This window comes from Lepidochelys kempii, chromosome 1, assembly GCF_965140285.1.
Source record: "Lepidochelys kempii isolate rLepKem1 chromosome 1, rLepKem1.hap1, whole genome shotgun sequence".
NCBI lineage: Eukaryota > Metazoa > Chordata > Testudines > Cheloniidae > Lepidochelys > Lepidochelys kempii.
In genome coordinates this window covers 127,051,696-127,075,537 of record NC_136380.1, presented here as the reverse complement: position 1 = coordinate 127,075,537, position 23,842 = coordinate 127,051,696, and the positions used below count along the sequence as shown (strand labels likewise).

At 44.5% G+C, this 23,842-nt stretch overlaps 1 protein-coding gene across 1 annotated transcript in view; it reads left to right on the top strand.

Moving 5' to 3' along the window:
- The window catches only part of LOC140899890 (arylsulfatase D), a 33,436-nt gene extending 9,594 nt beyond the window's left edge, over nt 1-23,842 (top strand). The window contains exons 5-10 of the mRNA XM_073316592.1: nt 3,464-3,887; nt 6,789-6,925; nt 7,727-7,861; nt 18,002-18,164; nt 22,665-22,786; nt 23,285-23,842. Of these exons, the coding sequence (XP_073172693.1) occupies nt 3,464-3,887; nt 6,789-6,925; nt 7,727-7,861; nt 18,002-18,164; nt 22,665-22,786; nt 23,285-23,655 (1,352 nt within the window). The 3' untranslated portion in view covers nt 23,656-23,842. The remainder of the gene's footprint in view (nt 1-3,463; nt 3,888-6,788; nt 6,926-7,726; nt 7,862-18,001; nt 18,165-22,664; nt 22,787-23,284) is intronic.

Here is a 23,842-nt window from a genome sequence, read left to right as displayed (position 1 = left end):
CCCACCCTCTGATTGCCCCGCCCCGTATCCACACCCTTGATCATCCCCTGAACTCCTCTGCCCTCTATCCAAACTCCCCCCCCCCCCCCGCTCCCTGCCCCCTTACCACGCTGCCTGGAGCACCGGTGGCTGGCGGCGCGGCTGCACCAGGATAGGCAGCCGCGCCGCACAGCACAGAGCACCAGGTCAGACCAGGCTCTGCAGTCCTGCCGCCCAGAGCATTGCTCCATGTGGCTGTGGGGGAGAGGAGACAGCCTCCTGGGCCAGGAGCTCAGGGGTCGGGCAGGACGGTCCTGCGGGCCAGATGTGGTCTGTGGGCCGTAGTTTGCCCACCTCTGATCTAACCTCCCCCACCATAAGGGTATGCTGAAAAAGCATAAACAGAAATGATAAAGAAAAGAACCAGAAAACAACCCTATAATCATGTAAAGCTAGGCCTCTGTCTTTTTTCTATGCTTATCTGTCTTCTCTCTAAGGTTATAGGTAGAAGGAATGTGAACTGTGTGTAACCTGTACTCCCCGTTTTGGGGAAAGAATTCCTTATACAGATAAGCCTCCATGTTCATACCTACCCCAGAACTTCAAACAGACTGGGCTAACCGGCTTGAACTGGAAGAGATATCACACTGTATGTTGAACCAGGCTATAAAAGCCCATCTCTGTTCTTTGTTCGGGGCTTCACCATTTTCCTCTGTAAAGGAATTGGTGAGCCCTTCAGCTGTCGTACTTGCTAGCATTAAAGTGCCTCACTTTATCAAAGAGCCAAGACTCTGTGTTTTGTTTGGCTAATACAGAAGTCCAGGGAAGGCTACCCTCCTAACCCTAGACAGGAGGGGAAACCTTTTTCCCTAACAGAGAATTTTCAAGACTCAATTTCCAGAGGACTCAACCCAACCTAATATGGATGCCTAAGTCTGGGCAGCCAAAAACTCTGGCCTACATGTACAAAACAGCATTTACACACATAAATTACACATCTGCTATCTAATGTGCATGCACACGTTGATTTGTGTAAATTCAAAATCAGACACCAAAATTAGCAGAAGATATTGAAAATGTAGCCCTTAAGGCATTAGAAAACAGGATTTTTATTATTTTTATTTAAGTTGTGTTGTGTTCAATCTTCATTTTCCTTGTGATATAAGAGGAATAATGCTGTAGTTGTTTCAGAATTTTGATAAACATCATATCCGATACTGCCAAGTGCTTCCGCTTGGCTTCAGTACTGAATCACTGACATAAACCGTGTTCAGTTTCCTGTACTTCACCATAGACATTATCCCTTAGGGAGCCCATGGCATTTCATTCTGAGGATTTAGATGGCAGAGTACATTCACTTTTTCCCCAGGGGTGCCTAAGTTTGAGTCCCAACATAGGCATCAAAAGCATCACATAATTGAGCGAGACTGCTAGTCTTTGTTGAACAGAGTCTGGTGATCATAAGCAGTATTGGCAATAAATAGCAGGATTGAAGTGCACAACCATTAAGTAAGGCATCTTGCACAGTTCCTGCCCACATTGCATTTAGCTGGGCACTAAATTAACTCACAATTTCTTTTAAGATGTGTATCACAACTTTGGATTTTCTAAGTGTCTAAGGGCTGCACTTTTTGTGTCTCTTTAAAATTGAAATGGGTTTAACTGCAGAACAAGAGCACCCATTAAACAATCAGCAATGTGATTTGAGAAAAATATTTTTGTTAAAAACTTTTGATGAGTTGTCTTTCACAATGTGGCTTACTGCATGTCTGCCAAAAACTTATTTCTCTTATTTATATGTTTATTCCCTGTGGACCTGGGTTTTTTTAAAGAGAATCTGTGAATCCGCAGCTACCATTACCTTCAGCTAAAGATTTGAGCGTTCAGCACTTCTGAAATTCAATCTCATTATATCTATTTACAAACAGTATGCCTATATTTTCATCACAAAGTGGAATTGATCATGGTGGATTGGGAAATACCTTGAGTATTTAGCTGAGGGCAATCCAGACTTCCTGATTAGAATGTTCACCCACCTATTGATCATTTCATATCTGCATCTGGCAAGGAGGTTGCATCCTTTTTTCTCAGATATAGACCTTTTGGTTGTGATCCATGCTCGTGTCAGATCAGGATTAGAATACTACAGTGCTCTCTATCTGCGGCTAAACTTTTAAATCCAATTGCAGTCTGAAGTTAGTATGACACTAGTAATACAGTGGGCCACTTGTTTAGCAAAATTCTTGCTCTAAGCGCATGACCCTTCTGCTCCATAGCTGGGGCTGGTTGTGCGTTGATTCCAAAGCGGAATTCAAGGTATTATTTTTGATCCATGACATTGAAATGGCCTATCTGATGGACTAGAACTTCCCCCGTATCACCCTGGCAATCAGCAGTGGCACTTGAGGAGCTCCCTTACTATAGATGAAAGGGAACAGCTGGCCCCTGGGTTTTCGGAATTCACAGCCCCCATGCTTTGGTTCAAACCATCTTGAATTTAGAGATCTTCTGAGTATGCTTCAAAGCCCATCTGTTTGAGTGGGCCCTTGCAGGAGGTCTAAGCTGGATTTTGATGTGGTCTTTTTCTCTGAGTAATGAGTATATATTACAGGGGAGGAGCGGCTGTTCTTTTGTTTCATGATGACTTTATTATTTGAGTTGGAAAGGGTATCTAGAGCTTGGATAGGTACTTTTTTTTTTTAACTTTAAGTCAAAATAACTAAAAATAATGCCTGTAATTTATCATAAACTAGTATTTCTTTATGCCCATTCACTGTATATATTCTCATCACTAAAGCTATTTACATCCAGTATAGGGTTTGCACTGACATCTCCCAGCATCTCATGGCTTATTTGGCAGATAGCCAGAAAAGATGTCACTTTCACTGGTATAAGGGGTCTTGAGCCTATTTCACTTTATAATTGGCTCCATCTTTATATCCAAATCACACCTTATCGCTTTGTAACCCACACATCATCTGACTTTCTACATAGATCTACTGCTACACTATTCTAAGCTTTCCAGAGCAATATCCTACTTACTTCCCTCATTCATTATATTGGCTTTCTGGAGGGTACAGAGGCAAGAGAACAATGTTGTTTCAGCCTGTGTTACAAAAGGACTTCTTTCCCCTTTTTCATAGCTGGCAGAAGTCAAAGAATGCCAGATATTTTCTGCCTTGCCCTTTAAATCCTGGCTGTTCTCAATTACTGGCTCCTATTTTAGGGCCTATGATTAGGGCCTAAACTGACCCAGGCAAGAGAGACTGTGTACCCAAGCAGAGCCCCAATGATTTCAGAGGGACTTGTGAGGATGTAAAGACTCAGCCTCTTGGAACAGATTACATAATTAGGGTCTTATTATAAGAGGAAAAAGTAATTTTATTAGCGAGGTGTTTTTTGCTTTTTGTTCTCACAAGACCAGAATATTTTAAATGATTGTATTGTATTGTAACTTTACATTTAAAAATATATATATTTTCAGGGAAGTGGCATCAAGGTGTGAACTGTGAATCCCGCAACGACTACTGTCATCACCCTTTAAACCATGGGTTTGATTATTTTTATGGCATGCCATTTAGTCTAATGAATGACTGTCAAATAACAAAACTTGCAGAGAAGGACAGAGTCTTGAGAACCAAATTCTGGCTTTACACTCAGACAATTGTCCTTGCTGTACTCACCCTTTCAATAGCAAGACTTATTGGCTTGGCCTCAGTCACCTGGAAAATAATCACCTGTTTTGCTTGGTTTGGTTTTTTGTTCTTTGCATCCTGGTTCTCGAGTTATGGATTCATAAGATATTGGGACTGCATTATGATGAGAAACCATGAAATTACTGAGCAGCCAATGGTGGTAGAAAGAACTACATCCCTTATACTGAGGGAGGCCATTTCTTTTATTGAAAGGTAAAGTACATTTCATTTTGAACATATTTGTTTTAGTTCTTGAATATCTCACTACATTGTTTACTTATCTAATTGATTGATTGATTAGTTAATTTTTAAATAATGCTTTCAAATGTAAAGCCCTCTATATGTAATTATTATCTTGACTCCAAAGGACATAGAGCTTAAGGCCAGAGAGGACCACCAAATCACCTTGTCTGACCTCCTGAATATCATAGGCCACTAACCACCACCCCCACACCAAACTAACAACCAGTGCTAGATTAAAATATTACAGTCCTTAGACGACTAAACGTGTGTGTGGCACAGGCACAGAACAGAAGGGAGTGAGGTGCACCAATTCCTGAGGTTCCTGCAATGGCAGGGAATTGATTTAATGAGGTATACCAAGATTATTCTAGCAAGTGACCTGTGCCCCTTGCTTCAGTGGAAGGTGAAAACTGCCAAGGTTTGCCAGTCTGACCTGAGGGAAAAATCCTTCCTTACCCAACATATGGCGATCAGTGAGATACTGAGCATATGAGCAAGCACCTGAAATAAAAATATTCTCAGTACCATCTCAAAGCACTTGCCCATCCTGTTCAGTGTCCCATCTCTAGTCAGGGCTATCTCTGAGGTTTCAGAGGAAGGAGACAAAATATACAAATACACTGGGGGAGCCGGGGGGGGAATTCCCTTCCTGACTGTTACTGGTAAGCAGTTGAAGCCCTGAGGCATGAGATTTTAGGAACATAAGACGCAGATCAGAAGGGACCTCCAGGCTGTCAAGGCCAGTCCACCACCACCACAGGCTACCCAGTCATGCAATTCTATTCATAAATGTGTCCATCTCTTTCTTAAAACTCATTATTTGCTTCTTCAACTCCAATTGGGAGGCTGGCTCAAAACCTTACTCTTCTAATAGTTAGAAACCTTCTTCTAATTTCCAGTCTGAATGTATTCATAGCCAGTTTGTATCCATTTGTTCTTGTGCCAACATTTTCCTCTTAAGTTAAGGCTGCCTGAAGGTTTTCCTTCTAATTTAATGTTTTCAGGAACTCTTAACTTTTCAAAATTTTCAACTTTTGGACAGAAAACTTCCAGGCTCTATTTATAGAATTGCTTTTTGTCCTGATGAGACCAGAGTATTTTAAATGATTGCAGCTCAACTCAGCTACTGATCTATATTGGTGCTTCATTATGTTCCTCCTTTTCTCTCTGTCGCAGCAATGAACTGGGGTCCTAAAATAGTCAGGCACCAAATTAGGGCCAGTTTCTCACCTGGTATAAATTTTCATAACTCTCTTGACTTCAGCTGATTTAAATCAGCAAAGAATCTGGCCTCCAGAATGGAACCTCTCTACTTGTGAATAGAAGACAAAGGGGAATATTTTAAATATTCAAAAATTAATGAAATTTTGTAATCACTGGGTTTAACTTCTGTACCCAGAAAGATAATGGAGCAAATAATAAAGCAAAACATCTAGAAGATAATAAGGTGATAAGTAACAGTCAGCATGGATTTGTCAAGAACAAATCCATGTCAAACCAACTTGTTAGCTTTCTTAGACAGGGTAAAAAGCCTTGAGGATGGGGGGAGTGGTAGACGTGGTATATCTTGACTTTAGTAAAGCTTTTAATACTATCTCGCATGACCTCCTCATAAACAAACTAGGGAAATGCAACCTAGATGGAGCTACCATAAGGTGGGTGCATAACTGGTTGGAAGACCATTCCCAGAGAGTAGTTATCAGTGGTTCACAGTCATGCTGGAAGGGCATAATTAGTGGGGTCTCACAGGGATCAGTTCTGGGTCTGGTTCTATTCAATATCTTCATCAATGATTTAGATAATGGCATAGAGAGTACGCTTATAAAGTTTGTGGATGATACCAAGCTGGGAGAGGTTGCAAGTGCTTTGGAGGATAGGATTAAAATTAAAAATGATCTGGACATGGTCTGAAATAAATAGGATGAAATTCAATAAGGATAAATGCAAAGTACTCCATTTAGAAAGGGACAATCAGTTGCACGCATACAAAATGGGAAATGACTGCCTAGGAAGGAGTACTGCGGAAAGGGATCTGGGGGTCATAGTGGACCACAAGCTAAATATGTGTCAACAGTGTAACACTGTTGCAAAAAAAAAAGTGAACACATTCTGGGATGTATTAGCAGGAGTGTTGTAAGCAAAACATGAGAAGTAATTCTTCCGCTCTACTCTGCACTGATTAGGCCTCAGCTGGAGTATTGTGTCCAGTTCTGGGTGACACATTTCAGGAAAAATGTGGACAAACTGGAGAAAGTCCAGAGAAGAGCAACAAAAATGATTAAAGGTCTAGAAAACACGACCTATGAGGGAAGATTGAAAAAAATGGGTTGTCTAGTCTGGAAAAGAGAAGACTGAGAGGGGACATGATAACAGTTTTCAAGTATATAAAAGGTTATTACAAGGAGAGGGGAGAAAAGTTGTTTTTCTTAACCTCTGAGGATAGGACAAGAAGCAATGGGCTTAAACTGCAGTAAGGGAGGTATAGGTTGGACATTAGGAAAAACTTCCTAAGTGTCATGGTGGTTAAGCACTGGAATAAATTTCCTAGCGATGTTATGGAATCTCCATCATTGGAGATTTTTAACAGCAAGTTAGACAAACACCTGTCAGGGATGGTTTAGATAATACTTAGTCCTGCCATGAGTGCAGGAGACTGGACTAGATGACCTCTCAAGGTCCTTTCCAGTCCTATGAGTCTATGATTTCACAGAAACTAACCCCGTAAGCATCTAGTTACTGGAACATTAGCACAAATTAATATCACAGATTACCTTCACAAAAGAGTTGTGACTTCAATTTTAAAAAAAGCAAAGTATGTGTATAAGGTAAGGTACTTCTTTGCAAGGAAATAACAGATTAATTCTTTTAAAGAAACAAGCATGGGCCGTTCCTCCTCTTTGTTTCCTTTCTACATGTCCACACACCCCTCATCACCACGGAGTTGTTTCTTGGGAAGAGCAGATATGGTTTATATGGAGATAATGTAGAGGAGATGGACTGGATGGTGGGTAAGTCAATTTAACAAATGATACTTGCTCTAACAACCTAACACACAATTAAAATGCTCACAACATTCATAAAAGGAGAGTCATGGTTTCTGTTTACTCACTGTGGTAGTCTGCTGCTGAGGGCTCATCTACACAAACCATTACTGTGCGGTAAGCTGGGGTGTGTAAAGGTACAGCTCTCCACCGGGCAGTTGTCTGCACTGACCATTCCCTAGTGCATCTGGCAATCTGACCCAGGCTGTCTGTGGACTGTCTATGGACATATTCTTGATTCAAACTGCAATACGTCAGTGCAGACTAGGAAATGTTCAGTGCATAGCAGCAGGGTCCACACAGACAGCTAATGCCTGGCATACTGGAGAACTGCAGATTTACACCTCTGCTAGCCACACAGTCAGCATTTGTGTAGATGGCCCTCAAATTGTAAGGTCTCCAAGACAAGGACCAACTTTTTGCTCTGTGTTTGTCCTGCACCTACCACAACAGAGTCCTGGTCCAAGCCTAGGGATCATAGGCACTACCACAATACTTCTACTCCTACTGATAATAATAGTACATCATACCTTTCCTTTGCATTTATAAATTGCCAATGAAATCACAAGCAAAGGTTCAGATCTCACAAACACTTCGGTACACGCTTATCTTTATCTTTGCAAGTAGTCCACTTGACCTCAGTGGGTCTACTCACATGCGTAGTGTTAAGTGTGTGCATATTTGTAGGACTGGAGTCAATATTTGTTTTGCTAGTTCTAGCTCTGCTTTTGTTTCTTGGTACGTACTTATCACTATTTTTATTTACAGGCAGGGTCCTGGATGCTATTGATAAGAAAGGTTTGAAAAATACCACACTCACATACTTTGCCTCTGACCATGGTGGGTTCTTGGAAGCTCAAGAAGGAAAAGCCCAATTAGGTGGTTGGAATGGAATATACAAAGGTGAGGATTGTTATCCAGAGTGAATTCCTTAAAAATGCAAATTGTCTTCCTGATATAATCAACAGAGTATTTAATGGTACCATCGGCAGCAAGTAAGTAATCAAATCAGATTTATTAAAATAGCATCTTAGCATTAGGCCATAATGCAGCTCAAATTAAGGCATATTGTAAAAATCAACTGCACTCAGTAAAATAGATATAAATTTTAAAAATTGAAAAATTGAAAACACAAGATTAACCCTTCTCACAAAATCAGTTACATCTTTAAAATTATATAGATACCCCTGAAACAATATACAGAAATAACATAACAAGGATTAAAGTTCTAAGTGCTAAAGATTAAAGATCTAGGTCTTATCTACTTTCTTTTTCCTCTGACCAGGCAAATATGGCAACAGCCCATATAATCTGGACATTTTCTCCCCATAAAAAGTAATCCAGTATCTGATGTGGTGTGGTAAAAAGCATCTGAGCAAGGAATGGGGCTAACCATTCATTTCCAGGTGACAAGAAAGTAGACAGCATAGTAAATCTTTGACCTGGCCACACCTGCTTGGCAAAGACAACTATGTCTCTCAATATCAGTGTATCTCCCTTCCAAATAGACTGCTTGCATGGTTTGAGAACAGAGAGCTGTAAAGGCTCTCCTTAATTTATTATTCAAAATATCTAAATATTTCTTGTAACTATGAATATTTTTAAATGAGAAAGCCAATGGGACATATCTGTTGGGTGGACAACTGACATCCTGTTGTCTGCAAATATTTCCTGCTCTAAACTTGAGTAAAGATTTCACATCCCTGCCAGGTCAAGTTGTGAGACGCCCAAGGAATGGAGAGAACAATGGACTTGCGAAAGCCAGGGGAATTTTAGGGTATGTGTCCTGTTAAGCTGTTCCTCCAGACATAGCCTTCCAAGACTCTGTAGATCCATATGCTGAACACATAGCCAATATTAATGCAAAAGCACTGAGCCTTAGTTGAAATTGTACAATCTCCTACATCTGCCCTATGTAAAGCAGATGGTGGGTAATTTGGGAAGCGGGGCACTCTCCTTAAAACTTTTTTTGCACCACCTCTAACACATTAAGCGTTTTCCAGCTCCAAATGTCCACACCATATAATATTTGGACATGGACTTTATCCCTGAAAACTCTAAAAGCCAGAATGATTAAATTACCCCCGTGCACCCATGTAAAATAAAGCACCAGTGGCATAGAACTTAAGGCTTTCTTCTTTACCTCTTCTGTAGATTTATCCCATTAGCCATTATAGGTGAAACAAATACCCAAAAGGGTTTCAATGTTCCTGTTCAATATAATAGCCCTCAATCATCCATTTAAGAAGCTTTGGTCTGTGGCCAAAGGAAATTACTTTAATTTTCTGGTAGTTTATGGTCAGGTACTCCTGCTGGCAAAAAGAGCTAAAATCCTTTAACATACACATTAAGCCCAGAAGTATTTGAGGCAGCAAAACCATGCCATCTGCATAAAGAAAGGCCAATGTAAATTGGTGAAAACTTCAGGAAGGGAAACACTACACCCCTTCTAAAGTCACCAGAACTTCATTAGTGTAAATAGGAAAGGGGCCAATAAACAACATGAAATAGGAAAGGGGCCAATAAACAACTCTGATGGACTCCCTTTATGAGGGAGATAGGGTCAGTTAACTAACCTCATTGCCCTATCCTACCTTTGGCCACCATTTGGCTAGTAAGGGCTCTCAGAAGAGAGAGTAGCCTAAGAGCTATGACAGCCCTCACAAGTTTCTCCCAGAGATGACTTCTATCAGTGGAATCAAAAGCCAATTTCAGGTCAATAAGGACCACAAAAAATTCCCCCCTTCGGGGGGAGCAATATTTATTAATTAAATGAATAGGGGTATATGATGGGGTGTTCACCCCACACCAGGCCTGAAGGGATTAAGATGGATAAATTGGCCTATTAACTGCCCAGGCTTCACCTGGAAGAGGAAACAGGGAACAGAGATTTAATTAGAAGAGGCTAAACTGGGCAGAAAGAGCCAGGAACTATATAAGCCAGGAAGATAGCAACAGAAGGGGCTGGAAGGAAGGAGTCTCCAGTCACTCCCTGGGAGAAGGGAAGTGTGTCTGAGGCTGGAGGCAAGAAGCCTACAGTTACTCCTCAGGAGGAGAGAGTGGAGCTTGGTAAACCCAGAAAAGGGAGAGAGCCAAAAGAGGTAAGCAAAGTTCAGGGGAAAAGCAGCAAGGAATGGGGTAGTGAGAGTGAGAGGGCCCCTGAGCAGGGACTTGGAATAGAGGGAAGGTCCAGGTCCCCCTACCAGCTGCTGATGAAGTGGCACCAGTGGGGCACTGCCTGAGTCTGTTTGTGAAGAGAGACTTTCCAGCCCTGGAAGGGGGGAACACATATGGTGTCTTGGCTGGAGGGTTGAGTCATGAAAAAGAAACTGCGGTTCCTGGAATAAGAGGGGTCTACACACTGAGAGGACCATGGGAGAGACACTGCCGAGGAGGGCACAATGTCTGGTCAAAGCTAATCCCCAGGATGGCCATCAGGAGACGCCACTAGCAGTGGCAGGGTAAAATAGTTTTCAATGATAGAGCAGCCATTCCTGAAACCAGCTTGTTTCTCAGCAAATAAATTACAACTTTCTACCTAAACCTTTAATATCCACAGGAGAGCTCTAGTGTAGTTTAAAAATAACATATAAAAGGCAAGTTGGTTGGTAATTCACAGACTCATTGATGTCACCTTTTTTGTAAAGAAGAACAATATAACTGGTGGACCAACATGGAGGGGAGAAATTCCTGTATTATTTATATTAGTAAATAATTTAGTAACACCGGGGTCAAGGGCCCACAAATTTATACTGTCCTTATAAAATTCTGTTGCAATAACATCCTCTCTAGGAGCTTTGTTAGGACATTGTTGGTTTATCAAAATTGTAACTTATCTGGAGACTGGAAGCCATTCTGGAAAGGAACAAAGGTTTGGGGATAAAGGCTTCAATATTAACTTTAATCTTGTCATAGCCCATTGCGACCAGCTTCCAAAATAAAGATGATTTTTTTTCTCTGTGGCATCAAGTTCAAATTGCTTCCAAAGGGCCTTTTGATGCTCCAACTTTTATTCAGCTATTTGCTATATTTCCTTCTGAGGATAACTAATTTCTCAATAGAATCTGGAGAACCATGATTTCTGACACACATTATCTGAAGCTGTTTCTTATGACCAAAGTAAGCTGACTCATACTAGATTCTTATATGAAAATAATCTTTTTAGGAGTCAGGTAACCTGTATTTTTTAACAATAAATATTATATGTATTTCTCAATAAGTACTATGATCCTGTGCTGGATCATTAATATTCAAAAGGTGTTTTTTCAAAACTAACAACTCACTGCATTCAAGTTTCTCTCCGATTTTATTCTTAACTATGGATGCAACTTAATTCACAACAAATTTACAGCTTCAGAATCAGAAGTGAGACACAATCTGTCTAAATCCATCTGGGGGAAAGTGGTCAGAGAGCAGAAATTCATCTACAAGGGTTGATGATTGCTGTCACTAAAAGATCTGAGAAACAAAACCTACTTCTAATTGGAACTGTGATATAATCAATCACACTTCCCCTTTTAGCAAATATGAATGTAAAATGACCCTCAAATCATTGTCCCATCTGTCATTCAGAACCTCCAGTCAAAATCTATTTTAAGCCTACTTCTCCCAAGATTTTGATCTTCAACCTTCTGAATGGTTTGTAGGTCTTAAGCAATAGGGTTTAAGGCCTGGCTGTTTGGTTTCACCTAAATAACAGAATATAGTCCAACAGGTTTTTCTTCTATGACCTGGTCACTTATTTTGTTAAAAGGAACAGAAATTCTTTCTGGTTGTACATTCATAGACTGTTTCCCTTTGACTTTTTCTATTGAATGGTGTCTGTCTAGGAAGAGCTCTCATACTCCAGACTTTCTTAGCCATGCACTAGTCTTTAAACTCCACCTTCACTCTCTCTTGCGAACCCCAGTTGGAGAGCCTTTTTACCTTTTAAAATATGTCTTCTGGGTATAAAATAAAACACTGATCGTTTCAGTAATACGCATATATGGTACTGCAAATTGGCTTGTGACTATCTTTTCCCAATTTTTTTTATAAACAGGACCACTGACCAATAATACTTAGAATTTCTACCCCCTTAAATCAGGGGTACTTTCATTTACACTGGGTTGAAAAGATGAAGCAACTCAAAAGACTGCTTTCTAACCTAAGAGGTACAGGAGGGATAGCAGGAATAATTTGGAAGTTGTCACCTCGAGCCTTGTTGTGATGGTCACAGGTCTCACACCAGGGTCATCAAGCTGGTCTAGAACAGAGTTGCTGCTAAACACTCTACTCCAGTGGTTCCCAAACTTGTTCTGCCGCTTGTGCAGGGAAAGCCCCTGGCGGGCCGGGCCAGTTTGTTTACCTGCCGCGTGCTCAGGTTCGGCCGATCGCGGCTCCCAGTGGCCATGGTTCGCTGCTCCAGGCCAATGGGAGCTGCTGGAAGTGGCGGCCAATACGTCCCTTGGCCCGTGCCGCTTCCAGCAGCTCCCATTGGCCTGGAGCAGCAAACCGTGGCCACTGGGAGCCGCGATCGGCCGAACCTGAGGACGCAGCAGGTAAACAAACCGGCCCGGCCCGCCAGGGGCTTTCCCTGCACAAGCGGCAGAACAAGTTTGGGAACCACTGCTCTACTCAAATTGACAGCTAATAATGAGGGACCCTCAGGGAAAATGCTTCCTTTAGAATTTCTGGACTTATGCCAAACCTGCCATAAATCCCCTGCATAACCTTGAGATCCAAGAAAGATTCTTTGATTTCTGAAATATCTTTAAATATTAAAAGGGGAACAAAGAGAGCCCAGGGAATTATAGACCGGTCAGCGTAACTCAATAGCTGGAAAGATACTGGAACAAATTATTAAACAGTCAGTTTGTAAGCACCCACAGGATAAGAGGGTGCTTACAAAGAACAAATCATGGCAAACCAAACAAATTTCTTCTTTGACAGGGTTATGGCTTAGTGGATAGGGGAAAGCTATAGATATATGTCTTGATTTTAATAAGGCTTTTGATAGTCCCACATGACATTTTCATAAGCAAATTAGGGAAATGTGGTCTAAATTGAATTACTACAAGGTGCGTGCAAAACTGGTTGAAAGACGATACTCAAAGAGTAGTTATCAATGGTTCACTATCAAACAGGGGGGATGTATCTAGTGGGGTCCCGCAAGGGTCTGTCCTGGGTCCAGTACTAGTCAGTATTTTCATTAGTGATTTGGATAATGAAGTGGAGAGTATGCTTATAAAATCTGGGGATGACACCTGTCTGGGAGGGGTCACAAGCACTTTGGAGGAAAGGATTAGAATTCAAAACAACCTTGACAAATTGGAGAACTGGTCTGAAATCAACAAGATGAAAATCAGTAAAGACAAATACAAAGTACGTCACTTAATAAGGAAAAATCACATGTACAACTACAAAATGGGGGATAACTGGCTAGTTGTTAGTACTGCTGAAGAGGATCGGGGGATTATAGTGGATCACCAATTGAATGTCAGTCAACACTGTGATGTAGTTCAGAAAAGACTAAAATTGTTCTACTCATTAACAAAAGTATCATATGGATAAGTAAGACACAGGAATTAATTGTCCCACTACTCAAACCTTGTGAGGCCGCAGCTGGAGTACTGTTTCCAATTCTGGGGGCCACAGGAAAGATGTAGACAAACTGGAGAGAGTCTAGAGGAGAGAAACAAAAACAATAGGCTGGGTTTTCTAAACTTTTTATCAGGAAAGGTTAAAAAACCTGGGCATGGTTAGTCCTTGGAAAAGAAGACTGAGGTGGGGATCTGATAACCGTGTTAAAATACGTTAAGGGCTATTACAGAGAGCACAGTGATCGATTGTTCTTCATGTCCACTAAAGGTGGGACAAGAAGTATGGGCAGAATCTGCAGCATGAGCGATTGAGGTTAGATATTAGGAAAAATGTTCTAACTATAAGGGTAGGGAAGCTCTGAAATAGGCTTCCAAGGGAAGTTGTGGAATTCCCACTGGGGGGTTTTAAGAACAGGCTGGATAAACACCTGCCAGGCATGGTCTAGGTATACTTCTTCAGCACAGGGAGATGGAATAGATGATCTCTCGAGGCCTCATCCAGCCCTATACTTCTACGATTCTATTATGGTATCTACTAACTTCCCAATGAACAGACAACTCTCACAGCAGAAAGCAGGCTTTGCTAATCATCCAGGAGAAGAATCAGGATTATCTCCCAGCATAGGATCAGAGAGAGCAAGTGTTCTTGTAGATATAAAAAGGAAATCTGTGTGTCTATGAGACACATTATCATGGGGAGACTGTCTAATCGTTGACTGGGGACATTACCTAGTCCTTGATTAAAGTTAGGAAATTAGATTCAACCCTCAGGATGAGTACCTGATGATAAAACTAGTGAGTTAAAGGGTCTATCAGGTAAAGTGACCTCTATCTTCCCTAATCCCCTCTCCAAAAAATAGAAGGGTGGGAGCTGGCATACAAGGTTCTGTGGAGATTTCAAGGTTCTGTGGCAATATCTGGGCCTCTGCAGGCTTTCCCTTGCCATGGGTATGAGGGTTATAAAATCTGTAAAATTGCTTCCCATATGACTCCTCCTTCTGGGACTGTGTGGCTCTTTCCATGCTCCCTATGTTAAGCTGGCAGCTCCCTCCCTGGGAAGGACAGCAGAGCTCCCCTCACCAGAATCCCAGAAACCAAAAGGGATGGATGGGGAAGAGATCACCCAAACCTTCACAATAGGTTATCAATAGCAGTAGGGAATCTCTCCAGTACCTGGAAGCAGTGGTGGGCTGGAGCCGGTTGTTAAATTTAGAAGCCCTTTTAGAACCGGTTTAGAGTCCTGGCTTCTAAATTTAACAACTGGCCAAAAGTGGCGCCTTAGGTACCGACTCTCTGGGTGCTTCGGGGCTGGAGCACCCACAGGGAAAATTTGGTGGGTGCAGAGCACCCACTGGCAGTTCCCCACCCGGCCCCAGCTCACCTCACCTCCGCTCCACACCACTCTGCTTCTCCACTCCTCCCACCCCCCCTTTCCCACAAATCAGCTGTTCACGCAGGAAGCCTGGGAGGGCTGAGAAGCAGGTGGCGGCTTCGCGCTCAGGCCCAGGGAGGCAGAGCGGAGGCGAACTAGGGCGGGGGGGGGCGTGAGGAGGGCCGCCCGCGCCGCAGCAGGTAGCCCGGGGGGCACGCAGGGGAACCGCTCCCCGCCCCAGTTCGCCTCCGCTCCGCCTCCCTGGGTCTGAGCGCGAAGCCACTGCTTGCTTCTCAGCCCTCCCAGGCTTCCCGTGCAAACAGCTGATTCGCAGGAAACCGGGGGCATGGAGAAGCAGAGCGGGGCGGCGGGTTCAGGGGAGGAGGTGGAGCAGGGCGGAGCTGGGGACGGGTGTGGGGCGGGGAGCTGCTGGTGGGGGCTCTGCCCCCACCAAATTTTCCCCATGGGTGCTCCAGCCCCAGAGCACCCACGGAGTCGGTGCCTAAGGCGCCACTTTTGATGTGATAAGTGGGGGGAGTGGCCGCTCCTCCTACTCCCCCCCTAGCTATGCTCTCCCACCCCTAGGAGCCAGAGGGACCTGCTGGATGCTTCCTGGGAGCCGCCCCAGGTAAGCACCGCCAGGACTCCCCACCTCGCCCCCCGGCAGGTCCCTCTGGCTCTTAGGGGTGGGGTGGGCATCCACTACGGTGGCCCACAAGACTCCTGCCCACTTCTGGGGGCAGTGAGGGGACAGGGGAGGGGGCTGAATGGGGCAGGGGTCCGGGACGGGGTGGGGCAGGCCACAACCCCCTCATGGGGTGAGGAGGGAATCGGTTGTTAAGATTTTGGCAGCTCACCACTGCCTGGAGGCAGGGGCCTCCCACATACAAAGGTCAGTTGCAGCTGATGTTTGGACCACCTCTGCCTTCGGGACCATAGCAATGGAGTTCCAAGCCCCTGCGTGTCCTTTTACTGGCTTCACTTTGTTGGCTCTTGAGGGGGCCTATGTGCACTGACCGGCTAGTCAGTTCTCCGTTAACAGCTTATTCAGTTGGTTCTTCACCTTTAGTTATTGACCAAAAGGTGTATCTGACTTTCCTGTCTAAAGACAAAGCAGTACAATACCAAACAAAGACATATATACCATCCATCCAGGAAGCAATTCTTACCTCACAGTATGTTCACCTGACACAGAAGGGGTGCTTCAAGGTACGCATTTCGGCTAGTACTATTTATAGTATGACTTTACAAGTTGCAAAACTCTTTATACATCACTTAAAGTTTAAGTTTAACCCATCAGTTTGTGCCAGCTTTGTCTTTGGTACCTCCCTATACTTTCCCATATCTCATTTTAAATACTACATTCCAAGTGCTGATGGGACTCTCTAACTGTACTTGGTAGAAAGTATTCATGCATCTTTGCTTTGGCAAGTTTCTATTTTCTAATGCCAAAGCTGACTTCAGGTTTGCAAAGTGCTGTGGGGTGTGTGGCGTGTGTGGACAGAATTGTGAGAAGAGCATAATACAGTCAGGAAACATAACTTTCGGGGCCGGTGCAACCACTAGGTGAACTAGGCGGTCGCCTAGGGCGCCAAGTGGTTGGGGGGGCGGTGGAGTGGAGGTGAGCTGGGGCAGGGGGGCGCGGGGAGGGCCACCTGCAGCAAGTAATGGGGGGAAGGGGGGGCGCACAGGGGAACCGCTCCCCGCCCCAGCTCACCTCTGCTCCGCCTCTTCCCCTGAGCACTGCCCCGCTCTGCTTCTCTCCCTCCCAGGCTTGCGCACCAAACAACTGATTGGCACCGCAAGCCTGGGAGGCAGGAGAAGCAGTGGCATGCTCGGGGAGGAGGCGGAGCAGAGGTGAGCTGGGGCGGGAAGCTGCCACAGGGGGGGACTCCCCGGGCTGAGGGGGAGGGGGGGCGGCAGAGAGCTGCCGCGGGGGGGCTGCCCGGGCCAAGGAGGAAGAGGGAGGGGGTGGCAGGGAGCTGCCGTGGGGGGGCTGCCCAGGCCGAGGGGAAGGAGGGAGGGGCGGCAGGGAGCTGCCGCCAGGGGGGGCACCTCAGGGTGGAGGGGGTGGCGGGGAGCTACCATAGGGCGGGGGGGTGGCACAAGGTGGAAGTTTCGCCTAGAGCATGAAACCTCCTTGCACCGGCCCTGGCCCTGATAACTTCCCAACACCCCTGTGAGTTACATTAATACCATGCACATAATATCTATTAATGTGGTGTATACTATGCCTAGCATATATGTATTGGCTAACGCAGTTGAATCACCCAGCACAAAGGGACGGGGGGACTTCTCCTCCAGCAGCACCTCTTAGGCTTCTCCACTCACTTTCTGCTGCTGGGTCCTCAGTTTCACTTGCTGCTGCTGGAACCGCGGCTCCCACCTCTCCACTGCCCTCTGCACCAGCCTGGTCTTGGTACCTCACTGGCTGATCACTCCACTGTTCAAGTAATTAATTGAAGCTAGACTGCTCAAAATGTAGGGGTATAAGAGGATTTCAATATTTTGTGAAAGGAATTGATAAAGCTGCATCTATTTTCTTATGTTATTAAAATGTTAAAAAAAAAATTCCTGGAGATACACTCGTACATACGTAACTAGGTGACGGGATGGAACACTTTAATTCAGAGGTCCTCAAACTGGTGCTCCATGGAGAACTGGCTGGTCACATGCTAAATTGCATTAAAAACCTCTAAGACACATTAAATACTCTTACAATATTAAACAGTTGCTATAGTTCTCACAGGATATTACATGATTGTGAATGGAAGGCAATCCATTGAATTGTGAATGGGGACGGAGGCATCAATGTGACTATCTACGTAGTAAAATGTGATCCATGCTATGGTCCAGTATGGCAACAAAGGGGAATCAATAGATAGGTAAGCTACTGAGGGGGCAGCTGAAGAAAATCCATTTTAATGGATTGAAACAACTAAATGTGTTCCTGAGGAGAATGGGCTTATGTTAAAACTGAAAAAAGTTTGAGGGGCTTAATTAAGGACAAACCTGTAACGTTAGGCAGGTTAAGTAAGCAATACTTCATGTTTCTAAAATATCTTCTATTGCCTTGTTGTTTAACAATAGGTGGAAAAGGCATGGGAGGCTGGGAAGGAGGGATCCGTGTGCCAGGGATATTTAGATGGCCGGGAGTGTTACCTGCAGACACAGTTATCGATGAACCTACAAGTCTCATGGACATTTACCCTACGGTGATTTATCTGGCAGGAGGGATAGTGCCCCAGGACAGGTACAGAAATTGTAAAACATATTCATTACTTTAAATTCCCAATATGGAATCTTATTTGAAAATGATCCTAACATTAGAGCTCAATATTGGATGTTTATCATGCCATTTTTAGCCTACTTTTTCAGATCCCTGAGCTCAGGGGTGAAAGTAAAATACAGCTCTTACCGGTACGGGTCCCACTCTCTCTCTCTCTCTCTCTCTCTCTCCCCCAACCCCCGGAAGGGGCGGGGCCTCAGGCAGAAGGGGGCGTGGCCAGGGGTGGAAGTAAGTTACATTTCTTACCCTTACAGTCCAAACACAAGCAACCCACCTCTCCTACATACTTCATGGATCCCTCCCATTGCGTGACTTAGCTATAGAAAATAAAGCTACTATTACTACTACCAGTACTGTCTGGAATAAAACTTTACTATTGGAATAAGCCTGAAAACTCACTATCACATTTTTCTCCTTGTCCTCCCTCCTCCTCCTCCTCCAGCCAGGCTGCCCACGCGGCTTGGCTCTGCATTCCCCTGACCCCCGCCCTCAGCAGGGGCTGCAGCGGCTCCCCTCTAGCTTGGAGCAGGGAGACTGGCTGAGGGAGAAGACTCCCCAGGATGCCTGCTGCCTGCGTAGAAACAGTTTAAACTTGCTGCTCCCTCCCTGGTTCAGACTGGGATTCTGGGCTCTTTCTGGCATCCTTGTTAATTTCATTCACAGTTGGGGCGGGGGGGTGGAAGGTGAGACCAAGGCAGGGGCAGAATACAATAGCCATTTGGCTGCACAGCTTAAATCCAGAGCTAATAAAACCCAGTGGAAGGGGGAAACTCACTATCACATTGGTTTCTCTCCTGTCTCGTCCTCTGGCTAGGCTGCCCGTTCCGCTGTTCACTCCTGGTCTGAACTGCGGAATTAGGATGTTGTACCAATAAAATAAAAACCAGCAGGATCTTATTAAAGGGAAAAAGGCAAAATACCACATTTATTGTGAATACAGAAAGAATCATAGTAAGCAGTTAGTTATAGCTATAACATTCCATTCAATCTCATATTTATTCACACATTCATTCATACAAACACACACACATACATACACACCCACTCACACAGGTTCTGCAAGGTTGTTATCATAGTTACCAGCCTTAGAGTTGCTCATGCCAAGCCACTGGCCAGGTGGCCTGGACATGAGGAGGGAGCAGGGCCTTGTCAGATGCTCATCTGATGCTCCTGGAAGTTGGTTTGCAGAATCAGACCCCAAAGTTCTCACTTTTTAGAGTCTATTTTTATAGGAATTTCTTCCTATGCCAGTCTATGGGAATTGCTTCATCATGCTGATGCTGAATCAATCAGCAGATAGCACATTCCTGACGGCTCCAAGATGTTATCTTGTTCTTTGGTTCTCCCATTCTTGAGGCTGTTGGGTGGATTCCAGTCTGCCCTCCAGGGGGTCCTCTGGTTATTTCCACTTGACGCCTTCTTCAGCCGATGGACACTGGATTCTTAGGCTGGCACCTCCCTGATCATTCAGTTATTATCCACACCAAGCATCCATTCACATACATCCTCTATCTCTATTTTAATCACAATGGTTAATACAACAAAAGGGTGGGGAGTCTCTGGGTGCTGTTTCTGTTGTTAGAGAGGGAGAGAAACAGTACCAAAAACCAAGAGACCTCTTAATTAGTAATTTAAACTCTGGGGAATCAAACTCATTTGTGATTTTAATACAGAACTTCTTTAATATGATCCAACAAGGATTTGTGCTGGAAATGGCCCACCTTGATTATCATACACATTGTAAGGAGAGTGATCACTTTAGATAAGCTATTACCAGCAGGAGAGAGGGGTGGGGGGAGAGAAAACCTTTTGTAGTGGTAAACACCCATTTTTTCATGGTTTGTATGTATAAGAACATCTTCTGTATTTTCCACAGTATGCATCCAATGAAGTGAGCTGTAGCTCACAAAAGCTTATGCTCAAATAAATTGGTTAGTCGCTAAGGTGCCACAAGTCCTCCTTTTCTTTTTGCGAATACAGACTAACACGGCTGTTACTCTGAAACCTGCAAAATTAGGGGCTATTTCTGGCTTCCTTGTTAATTTCACTCACGGTTCTTGAGGAAGAGGGATACCAAAGCCTGGGCAATTCTTTTCTGCCCCCTGGATGAGGCGATCTTCAATAATATAATACACAAAAAATACAATCAAAATCAGAAACCATTTCCAAGTTCAAATCTATCCCATTCCCTCCGCAGCAGAGGATCATGGTTGTGATGTCCAAACTGCTTGCAGATCCTCTTTGAAATGTTACTGTTTAAAAAAAAAACATGGAGAACATGGTGGGAAGATGTGTTCTGATGATCGGGGTTTATTTTAGGCAAAGCAATTTTGGTAAAACAACTAAAGATTCACAGGGAAAGCAAATAGCCCCATAGACAAAACCACAAAGGGTCTGGAGGGGAAAACTGGATATTCAGGGAAATTATTGCAATGATACTGTTATTAAGGTGCCTTATACCAGTATCACTTATTCCCCTTCCCCTTCCTGTACAAAAATAACTATAACAGCAGAAGCACATTTAGATACTTAGAGAAAGTTTTGTCAATTTCAGCCTCCGCACTCTGCAGGACACCGACACCCACAAAACAAAAGAGATCTGAGCCTTATGTCCTAAGGACATTCCAGGTGTTTAATTCATTATATAAAGAGGGTGGAATGAAAACTACTGTTTCTTTCAAAGGAGGCACAATAATTTCCCTGAATATCCAGTTTTCAGACCGCGGAGTGAACAGCTAAATTTAAACTGTTCTTATGCAGACAGCAGGCATCCTGGGGAGGCTTCTCCCTCAGCCAGTCCCCCTGCTCCCTGCTCCAAGCTAGAGGGGAGCCGCTGCAGCCCCTGCTGAGGTGGGGGGGAGGTCGGGGGAACGGGGAGGCTAGCCACATCGGGCAGCCTGGCTGGAGGAGGAGAGAAACGAATGTGATAGTGAGTTTCCCCCTTCCACTGGGTTTTATTAGCTCTGGATTTAAGCTGTGCAGCCAAATGGCTATTGTATTCTGCCCCTGCCTTGGTCTCACCTTCCACCCTCCCCCCCCCCCCGCCACCCCCCCCCAACAACTGTGAATGAAATTAAAAAGGATGCCAGAAAGAGCCCAGAATCCCAGTCTGAACCAGGGAGGGAGCAGCAAGTTTAAGCTGTTCCTATGCAGACAGCAGGCATCCTGGGGAGGCGTCTCCCTCAGCCAGTCCCCCTGCTCCCTGCTACAAGCTAGAGGGGAGCCCCTGCTGAGTGTGGGGTTCGGTGAAGCACTGAGCCTAGCCCTGTCAGCAGCCTGGCTGGAGGAGGAGGGAGGAGAGAAACGAATGTGACAGTGAGTTTTCCCCTTCCACTGGCTTTTATTAGCTCTGGATTTAAGCTGTGCAGCCAAATGGCTATTGTATTCTGCCCCTGCCTTGGTCTCACCTTCCACCCCACCCCCCCCCGCCCCCCCAACAACTGTGAATGAAATTAAAAAGGATGCCAGAAAGAGCCCAGAATCCCAGTCTGAACCAGGGAGGGAGCAGCAAGTTTAAGCTGTTCCTATGCAGACAGCAGGCATCCTGGGGAGGCTTCTCCCTCAGCCAGTCCCCTTGCTCCCTGCTACAAGCTAGAGGGGAGCCCCTGCTGAGTGTGGGGTTCGGTGAAGCACTGAGCCTAGCCCTGTCAGCAGCCTGGCTGGAGGAGGAGGGAGGAGAGAAACGAATGTGACAGTGAGTTTTCCCCTTCCACTGGCTTTTATTAGCTCTGGATTTAAGCTGTGCGGCCAGATGGCTATTGTATTCTGCCCCTGCCTTGGTCTCACACAACCCCCCCTCCCCTGCTCCCAGCAACAACCCTGAGTGAAATTAACAAGAAAACCAGAAATAGCCCCGAATGCCGCGGTTCAGACCGCGGAGTGAACAGCTAAGTTTAAACTGTTCCTATGCAGACAGCAGGCATCCTGGGGAGGCTTCTCCCTCAGCCAGTCCCTCTGCTACCTGCTATTAGCTAGAGGGGAGCCCCTGCAGCCCCTGCTGAGTGGGAGGGCTGGGGGAATGGGGAGCCTAGCCGCGTATGCATCCTGGCTGGAGGAGGAGAGGGGGAGAAACAACAAACAAATGTGACAAAGACTTTTCCCTTTCCAAGCTTTTATTAGCTTTGAGTTTGAACTTTTTGCTCTGCAGACAAAAGAGGTGAAAGTAAGCCAGTACTGAATACTCCACTTATTTGCCAGTACACTACTGCATCTTTTTTTACCGGTACTCCGTACCAGACCGGACCAGCTTACTTTCACCTCTGCCTAAGCTGCATATAGTTCATATAAATCTTTTACATGTTTGAGATTCACCCCTTACTCATAAATGTTTCTTGTTCCAAATGTAATTTTTCAATCGTGCTTTCAATTGCAAGTGTTTTCATATGCAATGACAGTTGAGTACAGAACTTGTTATCCTGCAACTCACTGCAGTTTGGTGACTACCATTCTCTCCATCAACATTAGGGTGATCGATGGCCAAAACCTGATGCCTTTACTGCAGGGGTCCATTCAGCACTCAGCGCACGAGTTCCTGTTTCACTACTGTGGCATGTATTTACATGCAGTACGGTGGCATCAAAAGGACAGTGAGTATAAAGATTCTTCCAAAAACAATGATGGCTTCAATCTCTAGGAAAGCATATGTATTGTATAATGCAATTTTAATATAGGCTAGATCGTAGCTTTGCAACAAGCCTGGGATGGGAAACAGTGTGTAGCTGTGCCACCTAGGAACAATGCGGGTACCCACAGAGCAGCAATAATTTGCTGTTGTCCTGCATGTATATTTTGATATACACACTATGGGCACAAGTATGCTGACCAGAATATTGGGTACAGAACTAAGGTTGTCCCTGCTCCATTGCTCTGGGACGGGTAGTATTGACTTAATCCTGTTTGGATGGACCCAAAATCTGAATACCGCATTAAGCAGTATGAAGGCAAAGCTTGGCACTTTGTGTTACAAATTAAAAATTTTACTTGTTAAGTGATAAAAATATGTTCAGTGCTGAAAGACTTTTCACTCTTCTAATGCCATTTTATGTCTATATGCATCATCTTACATCTGGTTTCTCTCCTACCAGGTGGGGCACTGTGGAAGGCTCATTATGTGACTCCAATATTCCAGCCAGAGGGTGCTGGAGCGTGTTACAGAAGAGGAATTTGCCCATGTTTTGGGGAAGGTGTAACCCATCATGACCCTCCTTTACTCTTTGATCTCTCCAGAGACCCTTCCGAGGCCAAAACTCTGTCTCCTGCCACTGAGCCCCTGTTTGACACAATAATAAGCATAATAGAAAGAGCTGTTCAGGAGCATCGCCAGACACTGACTCCAGTCCCACAACAGCTCTCTTTGTACAACATTATGTGGAAGCCCTGGCTGCAGCCGTGCTGTGGGACATTCCCGTTTTGCTGGTGTGATAAAGAAGGTGACAGTGCACACCCTGCTCTGTAAAGAAAATATATTGAAGGTTAACTGTATGAAAAGCTTTAAAATCAAGTGCTTTTTTTTGAGCAAATGGACTCTCTTTTTGTTGATTTAGGATTACACAGTTGGCTAGCTATATGAAATAGGGCTTAATGAAGGCCATTTTGTGAAACAAGATACCAGTCTAGATGGACAAAATTAATATGTTCCAGTA